The sequence below is a fragment of the Cydia pomonella genome, chromosome 20 (genome assembly GCF_033807575.1).
Source record: "Cydia pomonella isolate Wapato2018A chromosome 20, ilCydPomo1, whole genome shotgun sequence".
Taxonomy (NCBI): Eukaryota; Metazoa; Arthropoda; class Insecta; order Lepidoptera; family Tortricidae; genus Cydia; species Cydia pomonella.
Window position 1 is genome coordinate 2,396,615 of NC_084722.1, and position 25,723 is coordinate 2,422,337.

The window sequence follows — 25,723 nt, forward strand, 5'->3', positions numbered from 1 at the left end:
ATTTGACCAACAAAATGGGTATTGCAAAGCCAAGGCGTATATTTTTTGGTTATAATTCTGCTCCTTTTCTGAGAGGTTCATGTGCATTTGTGGCTGTAACCGCGGTTGTCTCGAGGCGGGTTTCAATTTTCATTGTAATATGCAACCGAGCGTGGTATGCACTCAACAGCCAATACGTTACAAACAATATTTACGCCAATACGCCAGTGCAATGACAAATGTATAGTTGCTCATTTAATGTTGGTCCCTTACGGCCTATCTCATTGTCTATTGTAAGTAAAACCGCACGTGCTACTTACCTGTACAAAAAAAGATTCGCTCACTTTCACCGGGTTATTGAATTACAACTCCTATTGAAATTGCAATAAGATTCAAAATTAAAAATGCCTTGTGAGCGAGGCTGTGTGGTCCCTCTACGGTTACTGAGTGCCGGCGAGCCGAACGCTACAGAACCAGTCTAAAATGTGTCGTCGAGATGCGTAACAAAGGCGCGTTAACGGAGAGTGCATCTACACTGGTTTTTTGAGCGTTGGACTAGCCCGCGCTCCGGTGCCAATTAGAATTATACGCCAATGACCGAACCTTTTTGTTTATGCGGGTAAATAGCACGTGCGGTTTTACTTACAATACACAAAGGGTTAGGCATAAGGGTCAGCTTGAAAACGAATATACAAGGTCTTATAGATAAAAGAGAGTTAAAAAGGTAATTAATGAATGTGTTGTCTCCTTACAGTAGCCGATACAACGTAGGTGCGCCGGTGTCGGAGTACGCGGGCGAGGAGTGGAAGCGACGCGACGCGCCCAAACACGCGCCCTACCTCGAGCCCGTCAGCCCGCCCGACAACCACCACCCCAACAGGTAACCACAGGCCTACCACCCGCCCAAACACGCGCCCTACCTCGAGCCCGTCAGCCCGCCCGACAACCACCACCCCAACAGGTAACCACAGGCCTACCACCCGCCCAAACACGCGCCCTACCTCGAGCCCGTCAGCCCGCCCGACAACCACCACCCCAACAGGTAACCACAGGCCTACCACCCGCCCAAACACGCGCCCTACCTCGAGCCCGTCAGCCCGCCCGACAACCACCACCCCAACAGGTAACCACAGGCCTACCACCCGCCCAAACACGCGCCCTACCTCGAGCCCGTCAGCCCGCCCGACAACCACCACCCCAACAGGTAACCACAGGCCTACCACCCGCCCAAACACGCGCCCTACCTCGAGCCCGTCAGCCCGCCCGACAACCACCACCCCAACAGGTAACCACAGGCCTACCACCCGCCCAAACACGCGCCCTACCTCGAGCCCGTCAGCCCGCCCGACAACCACCACCCCAACAGGTAACCACAGGCCTACCACCCGCCCAAACACGCGCCCTACCTCGAGCCCGTCAGCCCGCCCGACAACCACCACCCCAACAGGTAACCACAGGCGTACCACCCGCCCAAACACGCGCCCTACCTCGAGCCCGTCAGCCCGCCCGACAACCACCACCCCAACAGGTAACCACAGGCCTACCACCCGCCCAAACACGCGCCCTACCTCGAGCCCGTCAGCCCGCCCGACAACCACCACCCCAACAGGTAACCACAGGCGTACCACCCGCCCAAACACGCGCCCTACCTCGAGCCCGTCAGCCCGCCCGACAACCACCACCCCAACAGGTAACCACAGGCGTACCACCCGCCCTACCTCGAGCCCGTCAGCCCGCCCGACAACCACCACCCCAACAGGTAACCACAGGCGTACCACCCGCCCAAACACGCGCCCTACCTCGAGCCCGTCAGCCCGCCCGACAACCACCACCCCAACAGGTAACCACAGGCCTACCACCCGCCCAAACACGCGCCCTACCTCGAGCCCGTCAGCCCGCCCGACAACCACCACCCCAACAGGTAACCACAGGCCTACCACCCGCCCAAACACGCGCCCTACCTCGAGCCCGTCAGCCCGCCCGACAACCACCACCCCAACAGGTAACCACAGGCCTACCACCCGCCCAAACACGCGCCCTACCTCGAGCCCGTCAGCCCGCCCGACAACCACCACCCCAACAGGTAACCACAGGCCTACCACCCGCCCAAACACGCGCCCTACCTCGAGCCCGTCAGCCCGCCCGACAACCACCACCCCAACAGGTAACCACAGGCCTACCACCCGCCTAAACACGCGCCCTACCTCGAGCCCGTCAGCCCGCCCGACAACCACCATCCCAACAGGTAACCACAGGCGTACCACCCGCCCAAACACGCGCCCTACCTCGAGCCCGTCAGCCCGCCCGACAACCACCATCCCAACAGGTAACCACAGGCGTACCACCCGCCCAAACACGCGCCCTACCTCGAGCCCGTCAGCCCGCCCGACAACCACCACCCCAACAGGTAACCACAGGCCTACCACCCGCCCAAACACGCGCCCTACCTCGAGCCCGTTAGCCCGCCCGACAACCACCATCCCAACAGGTAACCACAGGCGTACCACCCGCCCAAACACGCGCCCTACCTCGAGCCCGTCAGCCCGCCCGACAACCACCATCCCAACAGGTAACCACAGGCGTACCACCCGCCCTAACACGCGCCCTACCTCGAGCCCGTCAGTCCGCCCGACAACCACCACCCCAACAGGTAACCACAGGCCTACCACCCGCCCAAACACGCGCCCTACCTCGAGCCCGTCAGCCCGCCCGACAACCACCATCCCAACAGGTAACCACAGGCGTACCACCCGCCCAAACACGCGCCCTACCTCGAGCCCGTCAGCCCGCCCGACAACCACCATCCCAACAGGTAACCACAGGCGTACCACCCGCCCAAACACGCGCCCTACCTCGAGCCCGTCAGCCCGCCCGACAACCACCACCCCAACAGGTAACCACAGGCCTACCACCCGCCCAAACACGCGCCCTACCTCGAGCCCGTCAGCCCGCCCGACAACCACCATCCCAACAGGTAACCACAGGCCTACCACCCGCCCAAACACGCGCCCTACCTCGAGCCCGTCAGCCCGCCCGACAACCACCACCCCAACAGGTAACCACAGGCCTACCACCCGCACAATTTTTGTTTTATATACTATTCCAAATAAAGGTAGCGAAATAAGTATGCCAGGATTCTAGTAACTGCTTACCTCTCCTAGATATGTATTGCTGCTTTATGAATGTTGTCCATGTATCGTCCATGGATCGTCGTTCAGTCTCACATGACATTGACCTTATTCCATATTTCTTAATGTTACCTTTTAAACAACACAACGTCCACCATTTTAATTTCAGAGCGAACAGCACTCGGCGTTTCTCCGGCTGCAACTCCTCAACTATGTTGACACCGTTCGACTACGTCACCAACCGCATCGTCGAGGTCATGCGCAGCGACGCCGACGAGCGTAAACCGGCGCTGGCGTTCCCCGCTACCGCTTATGCGTATCCTTACTCCGCGCTAAACGTGCCTGCGACTACGGCGGGACCAGTTTCGAGTGCTCCTTCTACTAGTGACGGTGAGTTTATTTACAAACAGCACCGAGTCCTCAATAACACCGATCGAGTATATCCGTGAAAGTCATGTGAAGTGATAAAGAGCGCAAACCAGATCTGACGCTTTTCGCTATCGCCTATGCGTGCGCGCTTACTCTATACTAAACGTATCTGCTAACACGGTGGGATCGGTTTCTAGTGATTTTTCTATTGTGATGGTAAGCCTATTTATAAACAGCGCTTCCTACAAAACAAATTCCCGGAGTCCTAACCATGATAACACAGATTGAGTACATATTGAACTCGCGAAAGCATTTGGGTTGACGTTCCCCGCTACCGCCTATGCTACTCGGCGTTAAGTTTTTAGTGCTCTTACAAGTGATGGGAAGTTATTCTACAAATTTACTTACAAACATCACTTCTGTCGTAACTGAAGAGACCTTGCTAATACAAATCGAGTGCGTAATTAATCGTAGAAGTCGTGCTCATTTATTATTCTTCAACGCAGACAAAATAGCTAAGCCAAGGGTGGGGAGCTCAAATTGTTGATGTTTTATTTTTATTACAAAAACATTTTTAAAAGAAGGTTTTTCTACTCGGCGACTGTAATGGTTGAATCGAGTTTTTCAATTTCGTACCTTACTTAGGCAACTCAGCAAAACACGGTACTCGACTGGAAAGCTGTCTATTATTTTATTACGATTGTATAAAATACAATTTTGTTGTAACCAGTCGATATGAAGATGTTATTGTGTCCAGGTCCGGGTCCGGCGGCGGCGGCGGCGGTGACGTCGATGGCGCCGACGCCGGGCGCGCCGGCGCCGCCCGAGCCCGCGCCGCTCATGTCGGCGCGCTACGAGCCGCTCTCCGACGAGGACTGACGGCGCCTGCGCGCCCCGCCCCCGCCCCCGCCCCCGCCCCCGCCCACACTCACCCGCGCCGTCTGCTGAGCGCGCCCGCCCCGCCCACACCGGCCACACCGCCCACACAGGCGAGCATGCAGGCCCAGACTCTCCTGAGACACGCTTTCGACGCACCGTCGGAAAATGGCCCGGCCGACCGAATGGCCAATGGAGAAATTAAACAACATCAGGGTTGGAAGTGGCTATTGAGTCCGCGACGAGGCCGAAAGTCCCTCCTCCGCTCCATAACGGCGTCTGTTTAGCGACCATGTCGAGGCCAAAGGCCACTTATATACAGATAGAGTGATGTCTGTCAAGTTCACAATGAAATCGGAGGAAGAAATCGACTAATGAAGATGTAGAAAATAGTGAAGATTTCTGTAAAACTATAGTATTGGCTTCAGGCTTAAGTTAAAAGCGAACCGACCATCTGCTGTATAAACAAAAACCTGATACGGAAGCTACTGTAAAACGCGGCATAAAACTTGTTGAAACACTATTTGAATTTTTGCTTGTGAATAAAAATGATTTGAGTGAACCTCACACCAATTTGAACGAAACAGAACTAAGGGTATAATTCCACCTATCGATTTTTTTTGTCCAATGTGCATTTTATCTCATTCTGCCATTAAGCAAAATGCGAGACGCAAATACACATTGGACCAAGATATTGAACAGATGGAACACGACCCAAAGCTCTAGATAAAAAAAATCAAAACCAGACAGTGGTTTATGTGATGCTGATAAAAATTTCACAAAGTAGAGCTTAATTACAGTCCTACGGAAGAATCTTAAATACTCAGATTTTTAACTTAAGGACTGAACGGATGGACTTAAGGAATGAAACTATGGACGTTAAACTGACAGCCGTCCGAAGTAACATAGAAAAAGATTTTAAACTTTGACTACGCCAACCGGCTTGGCTTAATGTAAGATAGAATATGCTTCGAGCGTCACGGACGTTAAGTGACAGACTTTGTGAGTGTTATGGACAAGTGTAAATTTTAAAGTGTTAGGCGATTAAAGCAGGGAATATATATCGAGTTGTGGCAAGCTTTAAGTGTACGAGGAATCTGTGGACGCTTCTATAGTGTATATTATATTTATTACGTTTTGTCCATCGCTAGGGGCTTTGAAATTTTGTTGGTTATGTTCGATACGAATCGGTGTAATGTAAAGTTAGGTGCCCCGGCGTCAATGCCACTCCGTCTGTGGCACGAGATACAGCGGACCTGCGCTCCTACACCGCCGCTCCAATTGTATATTTTATATTTAAAAAGCTATAATATCGCTTGATTTTCATCATAGACAAGGAAAGGAACAAACGAAGAGGTACAAAATGTAGGAATGTATTCGACAGCTGACCTAAATGATGCTGTGCGGTTGGTATTATGGGATAATTAGATTGTAAACTGTTAAGTTTCGAAATACTAACTAGTATAGCGTCATGTAGAGTTAGCTGTCAATATTGTACATCAATATGTGCATACTCATTCCTTGTCTATGCTTTTTGCTAAAGTTAATTTTAACACCAGTTTGGTGTCATTATAGCTTATAGTGACTGACCAATATTAAATGTTACTGCGGATAACTAAGGTGTAATATCGGTCAGGTCGCAGGCGGCGGTGCAGGAGGCCCGGGCCGCGCCCAGGTCTTCCGTCGCCGGTCGCTGGTCGCCGGTGTCCGCGGGCGACCGGCGACCAGCGTGTACCGACTGGTGTACATGTCCGTGGGCGACCGGCGACCACCGTGTACCGACTGGTGTACATGGCCGTGGGCGACCGGCGACCACCGTGTACCGACTGGTGTACATGTCCGTGGGCGACCGGCGACCACCGTGTACCGACTGGTGTACATGGCCGTGGGCGACCGGCGACCACCGTGTACCGACTGGTGTACATGTCCGTGGGCGACCGGCGACCACCGTGTACCGACCGGTGTACATGTACGCGCAGATTCCTCGCCGCTCCGGCCCTAGGGGCTCCCTGTACATAGCACCCGTATAGCGCGGCGCCGGCCCAATATACGTTTATAAATATTAGTACACGGTAATCGGTATAAACACGTCATCATGTATACATTCTGTGCATTTGTAATTATACTTAGGTAAGGTACGATAGAGATTTGTTTTCGTTAGCTAGGTCCGGCCCCCGCGGCCACATGCGGGGCCCCGCCGCCCGCGCCGGCCACCCGCGTGTGCACCCGCTGCCCGCGCCCGCACCGCCCGGCGGACCTGCTCGCCAGCTCTGGCCGACATCTTTTCTATACTATATTACAGATCTCCATGAACCTCGCTCGCGATATCTTACATTTAAGCAAAGTGAATTTGAAACAGGGGTGGATTATCGGAGAAAACCTTATAGCCACAGTAAATTTACTGCCATCTTTCGACACATGACTTAAATTTTAACACGTTCACTGTCCGTGCGCCGTATATGGGTCACGGCAAGCCTCTATTACAAAGTCGTAAGGTTAACAATTCAGTTTGGGACAGCGTTCTAAAAGTTGTAATCATGTGTCGAAAGATGGCAGTAAATTTACTATGGCTACAAAATTTTCTTTGACAATCAACCTCCATTTCAAATGATCTTTGAACTAAGCTAAAGTTAGTACATCTAACGGGTTTTAAACGTGACGCGAGCTGGTCGAATTTCATTGGCAATAGAAGGGATGCACGACCAGTTGGCAGTAGGTCCGCGAGGGTCGAGCTCTCGGAGTCGGCATCTGTTTTTAAAAGTGTCGCTTTGAGAGCCCCGGGACGCGACGACAGCATAAATCAAACCGAGCCCGTCGGATGCCGCCACCATTTATTATAATTTATACATTATTTTTGCAATTTATAAATCGATTACATATACATTTTTTACAAATCCTGTTATTTCAGTAAGAGTTAACGTTTGTTTTTTAACCAAGGCACTATAGAAACACTTCTAATATTAACAAGACTATGGGTAAATATCGACTTGAAATTGACTCGTTTACACTTTATAATTTTAGACAGACAGAATCAAATCAGTTTTACGTCGAGGATGAATGGAAGACCTGATGAGAGGTCGAGTGTTATTGTTTTGTATGTTATTGTATACTAGGGTTTATTTGTATATAAGCGAGGTGGCGGGCCCGAGGGCCGGCGTGTTGTAAATGTTTTATATTATGTAAAAACGACTGATTATATTAAAGTTCTGTTGGCGCCGGGCGGGCGCCGCGGCGCGCCCTGTCATTGTGATTTCTTTATAAATTGTAATATTAATAATGTAATTTAAGTAGCCGAAAGAAAAGATAATCCTTGTAAGTCCGAGTAAAGCGAAAACAAAGTTTTGGAGGACTCAATCAATAAATATGATGCAAATCGACGCTGGGTTTTATTTGATTTCGAAGTGCTGTGTTCTGTGTTCCTTGTTCTTCCTGGATGATGGCAAAGCCAAAAGAAAATGTTTTCGATTGTAGCAGTCCGTGGGTCGGCTGCACCAACCGTCCGCCGCCGCTAAAATGTTCGCTATTTTTCGATGAGAATTTTCTAAGTTCACTGTTTAGTGACGTTGAAATCCATGAAGTGTATGGTGTACTTTTTTTATACTACGCCGGTGGTAAACAAGCATACAGCCCGCCTGACGGTAAGCAGTCCCTTGCCCTATGGACGCCAGCAACTTCAGAGCCCTATGCAAATTAGCCCTATGTATGTCCATGGGTGGGTTTCTATACATAATTAGGTAATAGTTATTTGTTTTACAAGGGGGTAAAGTTGTTGTTTAACCGCTTGTGCTAATATTGATACTCAAGCAAGCGAAAGATTCCAAAATTGAACCACGAGCATAGAAGTGGTATTTTGAGCGTTGCGAGAGATTAAACAAACTGCCTCCGAGTGAGATAACATTTTTCACCGAACCAACACAAGGAAAATACTAAATATGAGAAACTAAAAATAGCAAAATCAAAATGAACGTAATAAAAAATAAATAATCCAAAATCATCATTTATAGATAAAAGTCAATTCTACCAGCTATGTTAGGTGTATGTTATAAGGAAACAACTTAAAATGTGCATCTGATTACTTTGCGTATAAAATGTAACTTTCTCATGAGTTTTTGAACATTACCAGTTGGTGTGGTGAAAATTAATGTATGTTCACCATAATACATTTTCTGCAGACTGGTATACCCCATCTAATATCAAAGTTCATTCACTTGACCATGAGTATTCCATCGTTATTCTATAAATACAAATCTTGGCTAGCTGACAAATACGCATTTCAGACTGAACCTATATTAAATTTGTTGACGTTTGAGACTAGACTGGTTTCAGTGTAATTTAAGTAATTTTACATCTTAAAAATGCATATTGCATTGTGAAATTTTATTAATTTTATGTTCAAGTCGCCAATGTCAGAACCATATAGCGTTTCAAGTGTCCCTTTAGCAAGTGCACCAAATGCGTTCGATTCAAATTATTGAAAGATCTGAATAGAGTAGAGTACTACTAGCAAAAAAGAGGTGTTTGCCCATCAGTTCTTGAACAAAAATGAGCAGAAAAACTGTCTTTTAAGTGATATATTCTATCATGGAAAGAAGCGCCCGCTTTAGCTACAGCAATCCCAAAGAGCGCTCATGGACGGGAGTGACCGTGTTCTCGGCGTATCTGGTGCTGCTGATGGTGGAAATCTACATTGAGTTCTTCGAAAAACAGTCGTATCTGAGAGTATACGATTTGATATGTGGACTTGTGAGGAGCCAGTGAAATTTGTGGTTTTATAATTTGTATGAAAGTCTTGAGATATAAAAATTTACAATCTTTGTAGCATTTTTGGTTATTTTTTGACATCTTTATCCCATTGAACGCCATGACTAATATAGTGTGGAAAAAATGAATGGGCAATGGATGGAAAGTGCCTTGAAACCTTAAATTGTCTCATTTTACTTAAAAGAAACAAAACAGCATTCAAAGTTATTTTACAATTCACTTGTCTCACCCTATTGTTGTGTACTAAATATTCGATTTTATGGATATTTTGTACGACAGACGAGTATAAGACCTAATGTTGGAGATATTTTACCATTAACTGTATATACACTAGCTATTCGAATAAAATTGCGGGTGTTATTTTGGAATTTTTATTCGGTTCGACCCGGGCGAAACAAGAGAATTACATACACATTACATTACACATACATTACATACACACACATACACACATACATATACATTATTACATTTCGATGCTAGTGAGGAAAGTGTATCGAACGACGATTTTTGATACAGTTTAATAAATAAAAAAAATAAGAAAAGCAACAAGTAATTTTTTATGCATGTTCTATAAGACAGAAACAATTGTAAATATAAAAACATTGTACTATTATTACCGCAGTATAGTTATTTGCAATTATTTGTGTATTGTATATTTAAATTGTATAAAAAAAATATCGAATGTTGCCTTTGGAAACTTAAAACATGCTTCCAGTAAGAAAAAACGCGTTTATTTGACAGGCGTTTCGGCAGCTATTCCGTTCTATTCAGAAAACTTATTAAGAACAACTTTTCAATATTCAATATTAAAAAATAATCATGTTATAATGATGAAGAGGTAAGTAATAAAATATGAAATACTTATGTTTTTATTATTCTTACATTATCAGTGGGTTTTTATGTTCATTATGACTTTCAAAGGAAACTAACATTAACACTCATCAATAAGTAGTCATAAATTGGAACAAGTATACATTTAAAAAAATTGGAAAAGTTTCCGCATGCTCTGTTTAACATGTACGTAAAGTAGCACTTTTGTGAGCAAATGTATTAAGTTCTCGTTTGCCGGAACGCGGATCCACGTATGAAGAAACTATTTGAAAAAAATACTCGCGGCACATGAGAGGTTAAAATAGTTATTTACGATACAAGTGCGAGGCCCTTAGAGTCTAGGGATGTCACGAATATTCGCATTCGCATTAATATATACGAATATTCGCATCATTTTAATCAAATAAAGTGAATGTTTTGCGAATGCGAAAGTGCGCTGATCGTGTCGTGTCTTATCTCGGCGCGACTCATGTATGGGCAGTGCGCGTAAACTGTTTTCAAGTAATGCATTTTGACCAGTAAACAGCATTTCTCAACACTTTAACATCCCATTCTAAGATAACATGTTTTTTGAACGGTCACGTCTGAAAATATCGATACGAATAAAGTGCCAAAAATATGTATACACGACTTTATTGCCCATATATTAAGGTACGCATACTCACAATGGCGGCACAACGTAGTAGACGGCAGCACTGTACTATAGCAATGTCAAGTTAAAGTTTTCGATGTTGCTCACAAGATGGCAGGCCCTCCAACACGCAAGGTCTCTATATACAGTTTGTAACTAAATAAATATTATAGGACATTATTACACAAATTGACTAAGTCCTACAGTAAGCTCAATAAGGCTTGTGTTCAGGGTACTTAGACAACGATATATATAATATATAAATATTCATAAATACTTAAATACATAGAAAACACCCATGACTCAGGAACAAATATCCATGCTCATCACACAAATACATGCCCTTACCAGGATTTGAACCCGGGACCATCAGCTTCGTAGGCAGGGTCACTACCCACTAGGCCAAACCGGTCGTCAACTGACTGATTTAACTGTCAAACAAACGCTACAAATGGATTACCGATAATCTGTGACTCAAGGTAAATAAAACATATATTAAAGTAGTAACTTTTATTACCACATCAGGCATTCAATATATTTACAAACACACATCCTCACGCAAACATGGTAACTTTGGCAATAGGCTACGTAATACCTCGACCACAATACTTGGTTGAATATTTCGATACTAAACACTAAAAACTTTAATTTCAAATCTTAAGGTATCGAAATAACTTTGCTCGAAATGCAGATGACAATACTAAGTTTATACCGGGGTTCGCTATTTACCACGCTACCAATGGGCCAGACCGGATGCTGAGATGATTCAATACTGTCTTATGGTGTATAATTATAATTTATAACAATGACGGATATAAAATGATTAAAAAAGTTTTTTGGTAAAAAAAACTTGATAATAATTATTTAAATAAATATTTTAGTAACGGTTAACGGCGACACTTAAACAATAAACTTAAACTTAAATCGATTCTCCGCGCCTGGCCTTCTACTTAATAATAAATGTCATTGTAACCGGTTAAAATTATTATATTTAGGTATGAAGGTTAAGAAAATTTAACCCAATTCCAATATAATATCACTGTCATAAGCGATCAGAGCATATCATAGCAGTAGGTTATACTCTAGCCGCATATAGGCCTTTTAAAAGGCATTGTATTTTGGGTCTTTAGACAAATCAAAATTTCATTTCGTTGACTTGGAATCCCTCATTATTAAATGGATTTTAAGTTTTTCACTTCTCATTCTCTTAAAAATGTCATTGAAGTCTCGTGTAAGCCACATAAAATTGTTTATGCGGCCCGAGTACGATTTTCATTACTCCTGAACAAATACGGTAAAATAACCTAAAATATTGGAAATTTTTGTATATTTTCCTCGCAATAAAAAGTGAAAAGCAGAGTGTATAAACTCAGGCATACATGTCCATTTTTATCCTCGACTATATTGGTTCTCACTGCGCTCGGATCAATAAATTGCTTTGGATAAAAATGGATAGCTTTATGCCCTCGTTGTACAGTCAGCGTCAAATACTTTTTAGCTGTCATCGTGTCCAAATAGTTCGGTACACCATACTAAATATATGGTGTACCGAACTATTTGGCTACTTTAGTTGCTACAAAATATTTGACGCTGACTGTACAATCTACTATTGCTATTTTGTTGTCGATCTGTCTTGTTAGTGCGGCTAGTTTTAAAATATTTGAACCGGTTCACAGTGACATCGAGTCGGCACTGCCCGTCTACTTGTTGACGAACTTCTCGCCGGTGAGGATGTTCTTCTTGAGCTCGGGGATGGCCTCCTTGAGCAGCTGCTGCTCGTAGGCGTTGAGGGCGCCGTAGCCGAGGTTCTTGGCGACGCCGCCCTTGCCGAACACCACCGGGTTGGCGAAGTACGACGCCTCCGTCAGGTCGGACTTGATGTACGCGCATTCTACGACGTTGGATTCGCCCTGGTTTTCAACAAATTATATATTAGTTTGTAAGAAATAAATAATAAATAAAGGGATATTCTTACACAAATTGACTAAGTCCCACGGTAAGCTCAAGAAGGCTTGTGTTGTGGGTACTCAGACAACGATATAATATAATATACAAACACATACACATGTATGACTCAGGAATAAATATCTGTGCTCATCACACAAATAAATTCCCTTACCGGGATTCGAACCCAGGACCATCGGCTTCATAAGCAAAGTCACTACTCACTAGGCCAGACCAATCGTCAATAAATGTTTTGTAAAATGCGATAGTAAGCTAACATTTCGTTGATGAAATATACCTAGACCTAGATGCTAATTCATTGATTCTGTGGCGTGCTGCAAATCGACGAAATGTTTAACTTAGGGGCAGGTGACTGCGAAATGGGGAAAGTAAAGGGTGTGACCTCGCAAAAAGGGGGCGCTATTGTCACAGACGGCATATATACCGCTGTACTATAAATTGTTTGTTTAGCAGAATTTAAAAAGGTTGTTGTAGTTGTATTGGTTCGTTTGTCACAGAAATAAAAAACTATTCCATGCTTGAATTTAAACTAAATTCGTGTTTTCATGGGTCACTCAGTTGTCCATTATGTGGAAAGTTTCTGACATTTTTTTTAATATACTACGTCGGTGGCAAACTAGCATGCGGTCCGCCTGATGGTAAGCAGTCTCCGTAGCCTATGTACGCCTGCAACTCCAGAGGAGTTACATGCGCGTTGTTGACCTTAACACTCTGCGCCGCCGTTGAGCTCTGGCAACCTCACCGGCAGGAACACAAAATTGAGAACAGACAAGCATAGAGTAACTAGAGAGAGTTGACGACCTTTCTGGCCTGGTGGGTAGTAACCCTGCCTATGAAGCCGATGGTCCCGGGTTCAAATCCTGGTAAGGGCATTTATTCGTGTGATGAGCATGGGTATTTGTTCCTGAGTTATGGGTGTTTTCTATGTATTTAAGTATTTATATATTGAATGAATTAATTTATTAAAAAAACTAATTTAAAACTAAAACAAATAAATCGAACTTATGCTAACACAAAACAACTTAAAACTAAAAACTAAATATAAAAAATCTCCCCCAAATCACTTCCTTCCGGCATGGTCGCAAGAACGCTGGCGGCGTTACCCCTCTGCACCGCCAGACTTAGCCTCTGGGCAAAGAAAGCGCCAGCCCTATGATCGCCCGAGATGCCTATCAGCCGAACTGACACTTCTCTGACAAAATTTTTGGTGTCGGACGACCACGGGCCTAGCGTTTCCATTGCAAGCGCCGCAAACTCATACTCATTCGACAAGAACGCGTATTTGCGGCGCTTGGCGGTCTGGGCCTGGTCCACAGCAGTCCCAGGCTTCCGAGCCGACCCTTCCACGTAAGACGGAGCCAGAGTGTCAACGCAGGTGGCGTCCCACGCCAAAGGGCGACCTAAGGTCCAGGGCACGAGAGTGCAGCCATCAGGTCTCTTGCCGTCAGCTGCACAGAGACCTGACGGCTCCAACGTCGCGGGAAGAGAGGCAGTGCTGAGGGCGCGGCGGATCAAATCGTTAAGGGTAGCATGCCTGTAAAGCCGACCAGCGCTCATTTTGCAATGCAGGCCATGCCGCCCCAGAGTGTCAACTGGCTGTACGCAACGGCTGCAAGTGTGCGGCTCGCAAATTCGTAGACCCAGGCGAAGGCAAACCGCGATCCTCAAAGTTGAGGGTTCCAGAGCGGAGCCCAGGTTTCGTGATGGAAGCGCATGCAACCAATAACCTGACTCCTTTTCAGACACCGCCATGAGCCTAGCTCGTTCATGATGGTTCGGGGAATTATGCAAGAGAAGTTGTAGGTTTCTTTTAACATTAAAAACGTCCCACGCCGCTTGACTCATTTTTTCTCCCGGTACCTGCTCGACTGAATGGTCTGCCTCCCAAGCTGATTCCGCATCCGCCAAGCACGACACCAACACGTTAGCGGTTGAAGGAATTCGAAGAATACCGCCAACGAGGGTGAATGTACTGTAGGCAGACGACAAAAACGCTGGGAGAGCTAGATCACCCGTCAAACGGATACCAAGTCCGCCAAATTTAATCGGGAGAGTAGCCTGAGTCCAACTCGATGGTGTAAAGCTGACGTTCAGGATCTTACTAACCGTTTCTCTCAGAATATTATCTACGTTTGATGTTATCAATGGGAATTTCCATACTGGGGCGCAGCGGAGTATGTACAAAAATCTCGGTGAAAACAGGCAAAGACGCAGAATGTAGATCGCCATGTGCGGGTTAATCTCGTATAACAATTGCGAACACTTATAAAATTGTTCGACCTTACCGTTTATTGAGAGCGGAATCGCTTCTTCCAAAATTGGGGCTCCTAAAAGCGTAAGGGTATCGCGCGACAATACCGAAATATTTGGCGTAATGAGGTTAATGTCGTTGATTAATGACGACTTGGTGTCGGGGGGCATGGCGTCCGAAATGAACAACTCACACTTATCGTAGTTGATCGCCAAACCAATCTCCGCAAACCTATCATTTAAAGTCCTTAAATCCGCTAACACCGTTGATTTTTTGCCGCCAATAGTACCGTCGTCGAGGTACCAAAAATTCAGATCAGATGTCAGCTGATTGATGATGGGGTGGATGGCCAGACTAAAAATTACAGGGCCTAGTGGATCCCCCTGCTGACAGCCCACGCAAGACGGTATTTCCATATTTTTGTACATAAGGCTAGAGGCGGAGCCGTAACATTGCCAAAGGTAGCCATATATTTCTGGCAGCTCTTTCTCTACTTGGGTCAGAAGAACGCCGCGATCGATGGAGTTAAACGCATTACGGACGTCAATCTTCACCAGAATTTCAAAATTTGGGCTATCTATAAACGAACGGGCTGCATGAACCGCTCCCTCGCAACCCCCCTTAAGGCCAAACCCCAGCTGAATGGGTTTAAACTTCTCTGTTAAGCGTGAATGAAATTCGCGACAACAAATTTTTGAAGTAAGTCGCCGAAAAGTATTTCCCACTGCTATTGGCCGAATACCGCCATCTTTTTTCTTAAGGGCAATAAGATTAGCCCCATACAGTATGGGAGCAACTTCCCGGCAAACTTTGCCCGCGAGCATTAGGTTTGTCAGCGCAGTAAGCTCCTCCAGTAATGTCTCACCGGCATCCCCCGCAAGGGGGCTGGTCAAATCCTTTAAATGTTGTGGTGTGATGCCATCTAAGCCGCCAGCTGACCCAGCAGGAAAAGAGAGCACAGCATGCAAAACTGCAGCTTTTGTTACCTGCAGCGGTTGGAGAGAGGCAGCTGGTGGCCCCGGTGGGCTGGGTAAAAGTGAGGACGTGGAAGCGACGGGATGCTTATCCTGTAAAGCACTAAGCACGGCAGGAGAGTATGACGCCAAAGTGTCACTCGAAAATAGTAACCTAGTCGCTCCTTTTAAGTTGCCATCGGATATTTTTTGTTCAATTATCCTGCACTTATATTTCGGATTGGTTTGGGCGTTGTGGTCTATTGTGTTTGGTGTATCGGTAGGATTTGCAACAGGAAATGACGGATGAGACAAGTTATCTTTGATTATGGCGGTTAAAGTACGGTTTGATTTTGTGTGAGGTATATGGAAATTTTTGTAGGCAAAAGTAAGGAGGTGTTCCCAAGCCGTGAAACTATTTTCCGAAACTACTCTTGCTACGGACTCTGCTAAACTTCGTGCCGCCATAGCTCTAGCCCCTTTTGGGATCCTTTTTGTTATCTTAGAACCGGACTTGAGGGTTGACAAAAATTGAGCAAGCGGCGCAGGGGCAGCGCCCGGATTTGTGTCAATATTATCCGATAAACACTGAGCCGTTGTTATTGTATCAATACGTGGACTATGAGCACGGACGCAGTGTATTTTAAGACCACGCTGGCCTTTGTAACGCTTATGGTCGGTACAAATAGGACACTCTAGGAGCGGAACCTGTGGCGAAGCATTTGGGGTAGCCATTTTAATTTAAAAGCACTAACTTACCCTATAAACTACTAACTAATACAATAATAACCGTTCAACAAAGGACTAGAGGTAGAATAGAAATTGAACTCATCCAATTATAAGTATAAAATCCAAATATAAAAATTAAAGGAAAAAGATGTCAACCTAATTACTAATTAATTAAATAAATAAAAATAAAACAAATAAAAGAAAAAGGTCACATTGTAACGCACTTGGTACGAAAAATAACATAAAATAATCTAATATAGGGACTATAAACAACCAAAATTACAATTCAAATTACATGCCACAAATTATAAAATACTAAAATCCAAATAATAATAAAAATCATCTAAATGTTCTAAACACCATTAATAAAGCGTTCCCCAGAAGATACAAAACGACAACACCACTTCCGTAGCCGATGTGAATTCTGCTAAAAAGTTAGTCATCGCAGCTAGCACCTGCAGTGGCAGTATCGTAGTCAGTCCCATTCACTCGTAGCACGTTCATGACGTCAGGCCTTTAACGTAGGTACTCCGGTTATCCAAGATGCGTCGGGTAGGGATAGTTTTTAAACCGCTCCTTAAGAGGCCTTATTCCTACAGACGAGCGTATTTTGTAAAATGCTTCCTTTTTCATTCAAGATTACGACGTAACTATTAGTATTTATTCAAAAACTGACAACGTACTTAAATAATCGTTTCCTAAACTAGGGGCTCCAACAGTTCAAATTTTCATTTTCTCTTATAAACCTCTTTTTTAATGAGGTTTTTTGGGAGTCTTTTCCAAAATTTGCAGTGAGATGTGGCGTTTCGGTTCTCAATTTTGCGATTATCTCTTAGTGAAACCTTGGCCTAGTGATTTGTGCGGTGTATTGACCATATAGGTTATCAAACGGAACTTCACAGCACTTTACAACTTTTTCTTGTAAGTAATACTTTTTCTATTTATAAAAACACACAAGAGGTCCTTGATCTGTTGTTTACATGGCCAGGGTTGCCATTTTATTTTATATATTATATATATCGTTGTCTAAGTACCCTCAACACAAGCCTTATTGAGCTTACTGTGGGACTTAGTCAATTTGAATGGAAGCCTAACCGAAAGTTGAAAGGTTTGCGTGAGCAACAAGAGCGTATCTCCCTTCCACTATTTCGGCTTCAGTCATTTAGAGGCAGTTTTCGCTATGCTGCGTCTAAATGCTGGAACAATTTGCCGCCACCCGTAGTTAACAGTAAGTCCCTGGCGGTTTTCAAACTGCGTTGCAAGGCATATTTACTGGACCTCCAAAAGGAAGTAACATACACTTTTGGTTGAATGACCTGCTCTATAGATATTTAAATTTAGTTATCTTTTTTTTTTTGTATTCACTGCGTATTGTTCGGTTTTGCTATCCTGTCCTAAATGTAATAGTGTTAATGTTTCTGCTGTCCTTAGCTAGATGTACAAATACGGCGGTGGCAGAATAACAGCGTCCGTTGCTGGAAGTCCTTAGGGCCGCTGTGCCCCGAGGCCTTTTGGCGCAGACATTAGCTGAGCCACTTTCCCTTTCAATTAGTTTCTAAGCATTATTGTGTACTTTTATTATGTACTTATGTTTAAACTTTTTGAATAAACGTCTTTATTATTATTATTATAATTTGTGTAATAATGTCGTATAATATTAATTTTTTATTAGATTGAACTCACGTTGAGGCCGCGCAGCACGGCGCCGGCGAGGCGCGCGCCCGCGTAGGCCATGGAGAGCGTGGCGGAGCCGCCGCCGGCCTTGGCCTTCACCACCTGCCACCAAACAATAACCGTCATTTCATTTCATTTATTTCATAAACATCTAATTACATAGATTTCCTTAATTTAGAAACTCTCCTTCAACCTGTACTTTAGGGTAAACAGCGCTCCTCCCCAAAATATACTTGCAGGAGATGTTTTACTTATTGAAAAAAATTTAAAACATTCACAAGAATTGATACTGAAAATTTAACTTATAAATCTAAACTGGTGTAAGTATGTGTGTTTATGCAGAAAAATTAACAAAAATGTTCAACAGATAGTTAAGTATATGTCCATAATATCTTCAGTGTTTTCGTAATTTTGTATGTGCTCTATTATATGGTGTATGTGCCTGGCTCCTGTTAAACACTAAAATATTTATTACAGTACATATGGGGCTACTTTATAGCACTAGTGCGAGAAGTAGCATATTACGTTACTGTGTCGAACATTTAAAGGGCCATATGTACTGTAAAACGTTGTACGATACATGTGCGAATAGGTAATTCGCAACTCGTGTCGATTTAAAACACTCCCTTCGGTCGTGTTTTAATTTATCGCCACTCGTTTCGAATTTCCTATTTTTCGCACTTGTATCGTAATGTACTATTTTAAGTTAAATTTAGTACAGTGAATAGTATTTATTTATTTATAATATCCATCCATAAGCTTAACTTACATTACAATTCAATTTCAATTATTTATTTGTTTCGAATCCAGGAAGATCCATATAGTGTTAGTACAGTACAGAGAATCTTAAAAATAAATTGGGATTAGTGACATAGAATTTACAAATAACTTAAAACACACACAGACATGGCACATTAAGACAACACAAAAAGTATTATAATAAAATAAATAAAATAAAATAAAATCTAGGCAATCTAGATGCACCACTTCTCAGCATCTGTTGCTGCCTCATGCAGACTATTCCAATGCTTGAGTCATGGTGCATCTATCTTACCTGCCAACGTTTTCAGGATACTATTGTTACAATCCAAGCTGATTGTTATACAAAGGAATGATTAATACTCCATGGTAAAAACGTTCGATTCGTTCCCGATAAATTATATCCCGATTTTAAAAGCAAACATGATCGATCAGTTTCTGGGTCAGACATCTTACCTCAGTACCAGCCTCCTGTATCCTCTTGGTCAAGGCCACAATCTTGCCCTGGTCGGTCAGCTTGACAGCCGGCTTGCTCTGGCTCAGGACCGGAATGATGGTGACGCAGGAGTGTCCTCCAATGAAGGGGATCTGGACGGACTGGGGATCTTACCTCAGTACCAGCCTCCTGTATCCGCTTGGTCAGGGCCTCAATCTTGCCCTGGTCGGTCAGCTTGACAGCCGGCTTGCTCTGGCTGAGCACCGGGATGATGGTGACGCCGGAGTGTCCTCCGATGACGGGGATCTGCACGGCCTGGGGGTCGACGCCGTTGATCTCGCCGATGAAGGCGGCCGCGCGGACCACGTCGAGGGTGGTCACGCCCAACACGCGGTTGGGGTCGTAGCAGCCGGCCTGGGAATTTGAATTATTTTCTTTAAAAAAACGTAAAAACAACATGTAGTACAGAATGTTAAGTTAAGGTACAGTAAGTATCCTGTAGGGGGTACCGGGTAGCACAGGAGTTCCCAGTTTACTGATTTCATCCAAGCGGTTTTAGTGAATATTCCTATTAAGGCCACAAGATGGCAGCACCTGCAATGCGCAAGGGAGTGTGCATGAACTGTAGGAAGCAGTTTACTTATTAGTTATTACCAATCGTCAGCTTCCGTTATTTGATTTAAGCTACAAGGTAGCAAACTCTGTAACGTCAAGTCCCTTTCAGTTTATGAAAAAACCGCATGTTTCTTTATGTGGCTATCTTCGGCTACAATTATCAGACCAAATTTATTTATTATTTATTTATTATGAGCCCATATTGTCCCACTGCTGGGCAAAGGCCTCCCTCTTATTCTTCCACGTGTCCCTGTCCTATAATTTATAGCACCATAATATTATATTGTTGGGTAGGTATAAATACATATATTATTTATAAATAATCTTTACTTAATTTAGTCGTTATCTTTTATCTATTTTTCAATTTGTTCATGTGTTTTATTATTTTATATCTTTTTCTTGTCTGTTACCTTTCGTGATTTTTCTCACTTGATGGTCTCATCGGAAGATCATCGCTGGAAGCCACCAGCAGCATGCCGAGATGAGGCCATTTCATGGCACTTTATACTTCCTTTGTTTTTGTTATATTATGTAACGTGTCTTGTTTGTGTTTACGAATATAAATTATTCTATTCTATTCTAAATATCCGCCTTAAGGGGCCCACTGGTTACCAGTTCGCCGGACGATATCGGCCTGTCAGTTATTCGCAAAAGCCGACAACCGCCGCCCTTTACCTGGCGACGGAATTTCATCCAAATATTTGTAGCATAATTTGAACTTTTAACCAAAATCATTTATTAAAATATTTTAGTAGTTTAAAAGTATGAGTGAAAACGTGTTCAATACATATTAAAATACAATAACAATGATGAATTAGGAGTTATTATGTGTTTAACAACTGAATTGTATTAAACAACGGAACATATTTCGTGTTCATGATTCACAAACGTCTACTTATGTCAACAAGACAATATCCTCTTGGCTGAAAACTCATTGAGTGCATAACGACCGCAATTGGATATGATTGAGTGCACACTATCTGCCTGCGAAGCTTGCAGAAATGACAAATGACCGATTAAGGACAATCAACGTATTGTAAGTAGAATTGATTTACACACGCTCTTTACGACCTTAAAGCCGTGTTCGGATAATTTTGGACACCTTGGGAGCGTTTGTGTGCGTATTGCGTATGCTCATCTACCTCTGCTCCTGACTTGAGATGAAGGAGATGGATATTTAGAATGTATACTATCATCATTATAGGATAAAAGTGCTCCGCTTCTACGCCATGCAAAAATTAAAAAAAAGAACTTTTTTTTCAGAAACAAACGGTAGTATACAAAAAGAGTAAATGTATAATGCTTTTATAGAATTTTACAATGAAAAACAGCGAGTAACTAATTAATAAATTACTCAAATATCAACAAGTGATACATAAGTGATGCTTAGAGAGAACTTACAATCGCGACAACGTGTAAGACTAATAAAATACACAGAGTGTAATAAAAGTCAATAAAATAATCATTAAGAAAATCACGCCATATCATACAATCAGGCCATTGATAAACACCGTAGTATAATCGTATGAGCTATAATAGTAAACAAACTTATTACATCACGTAATTATTACATGCGTGTCTAGCATGCTGTTTACACCGTGAGCTGAGAATAGCACGAGGAAAGTTGCACGCGGTCTCAGCGTGGACAGTTACTTATCTAACTTTGTGATAAGGGAAGATATATGCGTAAGTTGAAATCGGTAAACCTAAAACCGAAGACAATTTGCAATAGAGGTTTGTCAAAGAAAACTTTGTAGCCACAGTAAATTTACTGCCATCTTTCGACACATGATTAAAAAATTTGTAACCTAATCTGTATGGTTTGGTACTAGTTAAAAGTCGATAGTTCGGTCGATATACAGCGTGCGGGTGACTCCTCGCAGGCGGTAAGGTGGTATTGGGAGCGTGCACGACTGTCACGCAACCTAGTGTCCGCAAGTCTAGGGGAAAACGTCAATTCACTACATCTTATAAAACTACTCCAAAACTAAAAACTACTGAACGGATTTTCATACGACTTTCATATATCAATAGAGCGATTCGTGAGGAAGGCTTAAGTATATAACTTGTTAAGGTTTTGTGTAAATTGTTTGAAATATAAATACGATGTTGTCGGAAAAAATCACGCTGGCTAGGAGCTTTAATCGAAAACGCTGCCTAATCCGTTTGAGCTATAACAACACAATGTATGGAGGGGTTGTTTCTCATTCATAGGTCTACAAAAAAGTCCGAGATGTTAAATGTCTATCTTTTAAGGATATCCATTCTTAACTTCTAGAATAAGATCACGTAATATGTGGCATTTGCAAAGCTATTTACATGAATACATTATTAACAATTATCAAAATAAATACGTTAGTTATATTAAGCATTTCATACAGATTACAATGGTCCCTTACACCATTCAATTTAAATGAATATTTCAGGAGTAATCGTAAATCAAAGTTTCATTTCGAGCCATATAATTGTACGAAATGTTAAAGACGCTATCCGCAGTTAGTTCAAATTTTTACCACCTTATGCGCTGGGATCGCTTTACTTACCCCCACCATGCACTTCGCACGGTCCCAATAACGACCAGTGAAACTCATAATGGCATGCACTTTGGAAATATCCTGCACCCCGCATGCGAGCCCTATCGACCAATGAAACTAAGCCATCAAGTTGTTCGTTTAGGATTAAAATTTACTTGAATTATTTTTAATGGAAATTATACCTTCTACCAAATAACATCAGATTATAGCTGCTTATGGAGAAACAAATTACACTATGACCCGAATTGACGTTATTGTTATCTTTATGTAAGTATATTTACCATCAACATGATGTAATCAAACAGTATTGTTTCTTATTAATCATTGTTTTTACTTATTTGAATTATTATTACCAGGCTTGAATCATTTTCTAGAAACGTAATTGAATTAAAAATAATGAGCTATTTTTCCGTTATTATTTCACTCTAGCAAGACAGATTATAGGTCAAGTTTATTAAAAGACCTTTATCTATTTCACGGTTTATCTACCTCCACTGATAAGAGTTATTTTCTTTGTCTGAAGTAAAATTTTAGTGTTAAAAATTTGTGGTAACTCTTAACAGACCTCAAGCAGTGTCAAAATCATGTTAAACCAACATAATCAGTGCAGGGAGTACAGCCTATACCAGGGGTAACCAAATGGCGGACCGTTGTCCGGATCCGGACCGACAACCTAAAACATATTTAACAAACTGACGTAGAAACGGACTGCGATGGCCATTTTATTTTAAAAACCGGACCCCTGGAGAAACTAATTGGTCATCCCTGACCTATACGCACTTGTACCAGACACAAAAAACTTTATATGTTTGATGCCAATGTCTGTCTGTCATTTGCATCTAGTACTGCAATGGATGGAAAAACCGAATCAATTGTTTTTTTTTTATGTGAAAGCAATTTTTTTTGCGGTGGTTCTTTAGCTAAGATTGATAGAATTCGATCTAGTAGTTTGAAGAGTAAATACTCTTTTCAAAAATAATGTAAGGCATAAAATGGATTTTTATAGCTTATAGCGGTAAGTTTTAACAATTTATAATTTAATAGATATAAAAAATAGAGTTGATAGCTCGTAGGACGCGGTCGAACTCACCTTCTTCAGTACTTCGGAGGCAATAGGGACCATGGAGTTGACAGGGTTGGTGATGATAGCCATGATCGCCTTGGGGGACTGTTCGGCGACCACCTGCGCCAGGTCGCGCACGATGGAGGCGTTGGTGTTGAAGAGGTCGTCGCGGGTCATGCCGGGCTTGCGGGGCACGCCGGCGGGGATCACGACCAGGTCGGCGCCTGAAAAGATGGTTGAATTTAGATTTATTCAATTGAATTGTCATATGACTGATCTTGGCTGGATGAGCAACTAGTCACTCAAGATCATAACAAGTGAAAAATTCTTCTGCAAGCTCTATGTCCCTAATAACATAAAAGGATTAGATCCTAGTTGTTTAATTTCTGTTTTTAAATAGCAAAAAAAAAAACAAAGTGAAGTAAGTAGCTTGATAGTCAATAAAATTGACATAGGCTCAGGTGTGGAAGTGACAGTATGAATCAGGGCCGGATTTAGGGGAGGGCGAGGTCTATAGCAAAGAGGCCCCCACAATAGACTTAGGAAAATTTACCATTTTATTTGGAAAATAATTTGGGGCCAGGGGGCCTCCACTCCTTTATTGCCCAAGGCCTCCAGACCTCTAAATCCGGCATTGGTATGAATAATATATTTATTTACCCTTTTGAACACCACTTTTAACTTATTTAACACTTTCAGTGCCAAGCGCCCCATTTCTAATACAAAATGAACCTGACTTGCGGGTTCTTGGCATGAATGACATTACATTACATCTTAGTATTATATCTTAGTCAGTTTTTTTACTAAACATCTTTTTTATCACTAAACACCGCATGTTTAAAAATAAATTTTTTATCTAAATTTATATCTTTAAGTTGAATAAGCAAAATCACTCAAAATGTTTGAATAAGCAAATTTGTGGTATTTAGTGATATTAATGTGCTTAAAGAGGTTTCCATCTGTTCTTAACATCACCTGTAAAGTATGATTTTACATTCAAATACTATTTTAATTAAAACATAGCTTTCATAGATAGTTCTATAACTTATTTCAGTAAATTCCCCACAAACACACCATAACTTTATTATTGGGTTTCAATTAAATAGGTCAAGAAAATAAGTTGGAGTTATTGCCCCCATTAATATGTTTATCATAATTTTTATGTTAAATATTAATTTCAAAATATTCATAGGTCATCTGAAAAAAACACAACATATAGTTGTAGTAAAGTGTTGACGATCCAACATGTTACAAAATACAGATAACAAAAATAACCTGTTATTTTCCACCAACAATGTCAAGGTCACTATATTTTTGGTCAACTCGAGCATAAAATTATATTCAAATAAGAATATTTTAAGACCTTCTGCTATTTAGAAGTATACAAGGTCAACATGTAGTTAAGCATTGAGAATTGTCATTATATTTGCTATCAAATATAAAAAAATAGGTTATAAAAGTTGTTATGTAACATGCTATCATCAATCATAGATTTCGGTTGGGCGTTGGTAATTGTATTCTAAATTCAAATGTACCTTTGATAGCGGCAGGCAGTTCCTCGGGGCCCTTGTGGCCAGTGACCTTGGCCACGGTGTTCATGTGGGACAGGTCCACGGCCACGCCGGGCGTGACCGGCGCCAGGTCGTACAACGCCAGCTGGGTCACCAGCGGGTTCTGTTTGATCAGCAGGGCCAGGGGCTGGCCAATGCCACCAGCCGCACCCGCCACCACCACTTTGAAATTCCTCTGAAATATCGTATTGTTGTCAAATATACAGACACTTTTGAAGGTAGATGGAGGAGAAAGGAAAGAGATGAGTTTATAATATCGCATTGAATATATATTACATTGGAAATTAGAAAATCTTAACGAAAAGAGTAGACGTTATATACCTGAGGAGATGTGGAGAAGCTCTTGGCTCCATTTTGGACGGCGAGTGTGCCAACGGGCTTCAGGACGCGGGAGAACATCTTCGCGTGAGTATTAAAATGGAAGTGTCAGAATTTTATTGAAAAATTAAAATATTCGCCGATCACTCCCACTGACCCTGCCGACCTTTCGAAGATAACTATAAGTGACGTGACATGACGTAACGTCAGTGGCACGTCACGTCGTGATATCGTAAATCATGTTGTAATGGAAAACCGGTAAAAATCTAAGTTTTAA

At 42.8% G+C, this 25,723-nt stretch overlaps 2 protein-coding genes across 2 annotated transcripts in view; one reads left to right on the forward strand and one right to left on the reverse strand.

The window, feature by feature from the left end:
- Positions 1 to 7,729, forward strand: part of LOC133529297 (bromodomain-containing protein 4B-like) — a 111,844-nt gene extending 104,115 nt beyond the window's left edge. Inside the window, exons 32-34 of the mRNA XM_061866994.1 lie at positions 734 to 859; positions 3,277 to 3,497; positions 4,234 to 7,729. Of these exons, the coding sequence (XP_061722978.1) occupies positions 734 to 859; positions 3,277 to 3,497; positions 4,234 to 4,355 (469 nt within the window). The 3' untranslated portion in view covers positions 4,356 to 7,729. The remainder of the gene's footprint in view (positions 1 to 733; positions 860 to 3,276; positions 3,498 to 4,233) is intronic.
- A 4,443-nt stretch (positions 7,730 to 12,172) lies between these two features.
- On the reverse strand, positions 12,173 to 25,638 carry LOC133528911 (malate dehydrogenase, mitochondrial). The gene is made up of 6 exons (XM_061866413.1): positions 25,450 to 25,638; positions 25,093 to 25,303; positions 23,585 to 23,781; positions 19,520 to 19,759; positions 18,160 to 18,252; positions 12,173 to 12,488 (listed from the first exon to the last, which is right to left on the reverse strand). The coding sequence occupies exons 1-6, from the start codon at positions 25,525 to 25,527 to the stop codon at positions 12,279 to 12,281; spliced, it is 1,029 nt and encodes a 342-aa protein (XP_061722397.1). The 5' UTR covers positions 25,528 to 25,638; the 3' UTR covers positions 12,173 to 12,278.
- Between the last annotated feature and the right edge of the window lie 85 nt (positions 25,639 to 25,723).